This window comes from Microtus ochrogaster, unplaced genomic scaffold (assembly GCF_000317375.1).
Source record: "Microtus ochrogaster isolate Prairie Vole_2 unplaced genomic scaffold, MicOch1.0 UNK1, whole genome shotgun sequence".
In the NCBI taxonomy this organism is placed as follows: Eukaryota; Metazoa; Chordata; class Mammalia; order Rodentia; family Cricetidae; genus Microtus; species Microtus ochrogaster.
In genome coordinates this window covers 40,106,494-40,110,733 of record NW_004949099.1, presented here as the reverse complement: position 1 = coordinate 40,110,733, position 4,240 = coordinate 40,106,494, and the positions used below count along the sequence as shown (strand labels likewise).

General features: G+C 50.0%; 1 protein-coding gene across 1 annotated transcript in view; it reads right to left on the bottom strand.

Annotated features, from left to right (window-relative positions):
• Positions 1–441: 441 nt before the first annotated feature.
• The window catches only part of Fgf23 (fibroblast growth factor 23), a 7,613-nt gene continuing 3,814 nt past the window's right edge, over positions 442–4,240 (bottom strand). Inside the window, exons 2-3 of the mRNA XM_005365272.1 lie at positions 2,590–2,693; positions 442–882 (exon numbers count right to left, since the gene is read on the bottom strand). Coding sequence (XP_005365329.1) covers positions 442–882; positions 2,590–2,693 — 545 coding nt within the window. The remainder of the gene's footprint in view (positions 883–2,589; positions 2,694–4,240) is intronic.

Genomic DNA, 4,240 nt, shown 5'->3' with positions numbered 1-4,240 from the left:
GCTAATAAAAGAAAAGTTTACCTGTTAGTTAAAAAAAAAAAAATGAAAAGCTAAGTGTCTGCTTTACCTGATGGGGTATTTATAACAGATTAACATAATAAATTACGTGTATGTGTGTGTGGTGGTGGTGGTGGTGGGGAGTATTGTGCGTGTAAGTGCAGGTGCCTAACCAGGCTAGAAGCATCAGATTTTCTTGGAGCTGGTAGTTGTGGGTGCTGAGAACTGTCCTCTGCGTGAGCAGCACAGGATCTTAAGCTCTGAACCATCTCTCTAGCCTCCCACTGTTGGGTCTTATTCCTAATGGAAGTGCCTTGGCTGGGACCTAGCAGGTGACTCTCAGGCCCAAAAGGAAGGGGGAGAGAAACAGGCACCCCAGCCTTTCACCTTGCACGTGGGCTGAGCCGATTGAAGGATGGAGGCTGAGGCAGCCCGGCTGGTGGCCTAGGCGAACCTGGGAAATGGACGGCAGCGGTCCGTGCCTCCTGCACCCCCGCGAGCATTCCCGCGGCCTCTGCGCAGTACTCCCAGTGGGTCACTGGCCGCGGGCCCGCCTTCCTCGGCGCTCTGCAGCTCCCGCGAGCAGGATACGGGCATCGGCGTGGCACGGGGCCGCGGCTTGAGCACGTTGAGCGGGTCGCGCTCGGGAGGGTCCTCGGCGCTGCGCGTGTGGCGCCGTGGTCGCGCGGTGTGGAAGCGCAGCAGGGGGACCTCGTTCCTGCGCGCCAGGAACTGCGAGAAGGGCGGCGGGTTGGTGCCAGGCTGGAAGGGGCGCTTGGCGCGGCTCAGGCTTACTAGGTAGTGATGCTGCGGCGACAGGTAGACGTCGTAGCCATTCTCCAGAGTCCACTGGCGGAACCTGCAGTTCTCCGGGCTGAAGTGATGCTGTAGGGGAAGGGGAGCACGAGGAGATGAGGATCGCTGTTCCGTTAAGGGGTACTGCTCAGCCCAGCCCCTCACCTCCCTTTTAAGAAAGGCTGTCAGAGCCCTGAACTTGGCCCTAGTTTCAGGAAAGTGGCCTGAAGGTCAGGATACTAGGAGACAAGGAGAGCCCCTCCTTGGATCCTCTGCTTTGCTCAGGTTGGGCTCTACCTAAAACAGCCTGTGCAGCCTAAGGATAAGGGGAGGAGGCATGCCTCACAGAGAGGTAAGTGAAGGACCTTGATTGGAGCACAGCTTGCTGAGCAGGGCTCAGAAAGAGTTGATGACACTCCTCTTGTTCGGTGTCCGCGAGAATTCAACATTCATATTCTCATTCATAGCCATTCATTCTTTCTGTTTATGTCTCTGTCTCTCTTGACTGTCTTCAGGGGGACTAGGCTAACATCCATAGTCTCCAGCCCCTCCTCCTTTGCTCTCTGTCTCCCGCTTCCTGGGAACTGACTACGGTTTCATATAGGCCAGGCAAGTCAGTCCCAGCCCCTTTTCTACTTTTTCATTTTGAGGCAGAGACTCATGGAGTTGCCTGGGTTGGGCTTGAACTCTGCTGCTTCTTCAAGGAAGACCTTGAACTTTCAGTCCTCCTGCCTCAGCTAACCAAGTAGCTTTGATGACGGCTTGGGCCACTTGGCCTGGATTGGAAGGAGGTTGTGGCTTGTCTCTGCCTAGACACTGGAACTGGGATGGACTTTGAAGGGTCAAACATACGTGAAGGTACTGACACCAAGACACAGTGTAGACTGAAGATCAGGGGCTTGAATTTGCTAGCAGATAATCTGGGTTTGAACCTCATTCTCCCATTTCTACTGAGTTTTATAGAGTGTCTACCCTGACCTTTACATATTTCCCAGACTGCACAGAGAATTCTAGAGGCGAGAGCTTCCTGTGTGCATAGGTGTCTATCCACTCTGGACAGATGGTTTTGCAGGTGCTGGGAGCGCACAGCAGTAACTAAACAGAAGACTTTTACTTCCGGAACTTCGTAGTGACATTGATAAGGGATTCCTAAATCAGTTGGTCCTTCTTCGTTTCTACCTCAAAATGATTGGGACTATGCTTTAGCCTTTAGTTTTGAAAAACCTTGATTTACAATCTGAAGGACCAGCCATCACCCTGAGGGCACAGGTAGTTAATTGGTGGTTATTAGTAGGAGGGAGAGCTTCAGGTAACGTGACCCACCTCCCTTTTTCTAAGGGAAGAGACCGAAGTTGGGAGGATTGAGAGAACTTACTCAAGGTCACAGTTGGTAGCAGAACTGTGAAGACACCAAGGGTTTCTCACCTTTTCTAATGTACAAATGAAAAATATGAACTGGCATGGCTTTAGAACCTACAACTTAATAGGAACTGTGTTCCATGCAAGAATGCATACCAAGGGACAGCAAGACCAGAGGCCATTTCCTATTGGGACTGAGTGAAGTGCTTAGTGACCGCAAGCAGTGACCAAGGAACACTCTAAATGGAATCTCTAAAGTTCGAAATATTAACCCCCTGATGAGAAATACAGTTAGGGCTGGAGAGATGGCTTGGTGATTAGGAGTGCGGGCATGCTCCTTTCTCAGAACTCAGAAATCAGACATAGGATTTTAGAATTCACATCCTAGAGAAAGAGATAAAGTCCTTATAAACTGGACCAACACAAAAAGAAACTCACCGATCCAAAAATGTTGCCTCTGAGATCCATACAAAGGAACCTTCTAGTCGCGGCTCCTGTTATGACCACGAAGCCGGCGTCCTCTGATCTGATCATCAGGGCACCTGCAAGAAAAAAAAATCTCAGGTCAAAATATGCAGTCACCCCTCCCTGGAAATGCTTTCTGAAAACACCCCCCCCCCGTGACATGTCTCTGTCGGGGATGACATCACACAGCTCTCCAGGTGCCACTCTCATTTCCGGTGACCCCCAACTCCCACATCAATGCACTTCCTCCCCTCCTGCTTTATTGTCCTCCCGCACGGGGCACCTTGACTTTCCAGTGTCCCCCATCCACACAGCACACAGATTTCCCTGCATCTGGATGCTATTTCCCTCTTTGCCTGGCTAATATCTTTTAGAGTTCAGGGCAGCAGTTGGGCCCTTCTAAGACGGCTGCTTCTGTGATTTCTGTGTTGAGATGTCATTCAGTGACCCAGCTTGCATAGAGCCCAGGTCCCCCTCACTCCCCATCCCAATCTGTATGCTCAGAGATGGTTTCTTACCCCTACCTGCTGAAGTTGTTTCCTTCAAAGTCAGCTGTAGCCATCTCTGTTTCTTACCTCCCTGACCAGTATTGCTCTTCAGTATAGGACCCCTGTTGTTACTACAGCATGCCCCCTTCTGGCTCTATCATATCTGCATGCCTAAAAACTTTCCCAGAGAAGCAGAGACACCCCCGCCCCCCGAAGACATTTAATAGACATCAGGGATGATAGAATTTGCTTCTTGGATCCAGCCCTTTGTGCTTTTCTCACTTGAAGATGCTTGCTCTTTGTGGATGCTGGTCTTGGACAACTTTCAATAAGCTCACTTAAAAACTTGCTTTTGATTACGGCCTGCAGTATGCGTGTATCAGCTGCACCTTAAACAATGGGTCGATACCTTGAAAGGGGTATTCCGTAATAAAGGCAAGATTAAGCCACATTGTGTTGGAAGCTGAATGGGGATTCAGCAAGACTGGACATTTTCTGTTGAAAGTAATTCCCTTAGATCTTTAAGGACACTTTTAACTGCCTGCTGCGGAACTTCACCTCACGGCTCCAAGGAGGCTGCGCAGACAGGACTTCTAATCCCGCTTCAGGAAACAGTCTGTGCCTAGTGTGTGATAGAACATCATGGGATGCTCTGAAGCCAAGGCCTCTTTCCCACCCTGTGAGGCTCAGAACAAACACCTGCAAGGGGAGTGAGCAGGCAAAGGTCAGCTACCTCCTAACTACAGAGCTGAAGCTGGCATGATGTGGACAGAGGGGATGAAGGCAGACAGGAGCCCAGGGAGGTGACAGCAGAAGAGGACCAATCAACAAAATTTGTTTGTTTTAAATGGTTCAAAGTTGGGCTGCAGGTTAGCCAAGTGGGAGACGCACATGTGTTCTTTCAAAACGATGCCTGACTGTGTGTCTCAAATGTATAGCTGATTTTATGAAAACTCAGACAGACATAGAAATACAGAAGAATTTCTGTCCTGAGGGCTTTTTGGCCCAATCGAGGGAGCTAAGGAGAGTGATTACATTTAGTAAGTATGTTTTCTTTTCCTTCCTTCCTTCCTTCCTTCCTTCCTTCCTTCCTTCCTTCCTTCCTTCCTTCCTTCTCCTTCCTTCCTTCCTTCCTT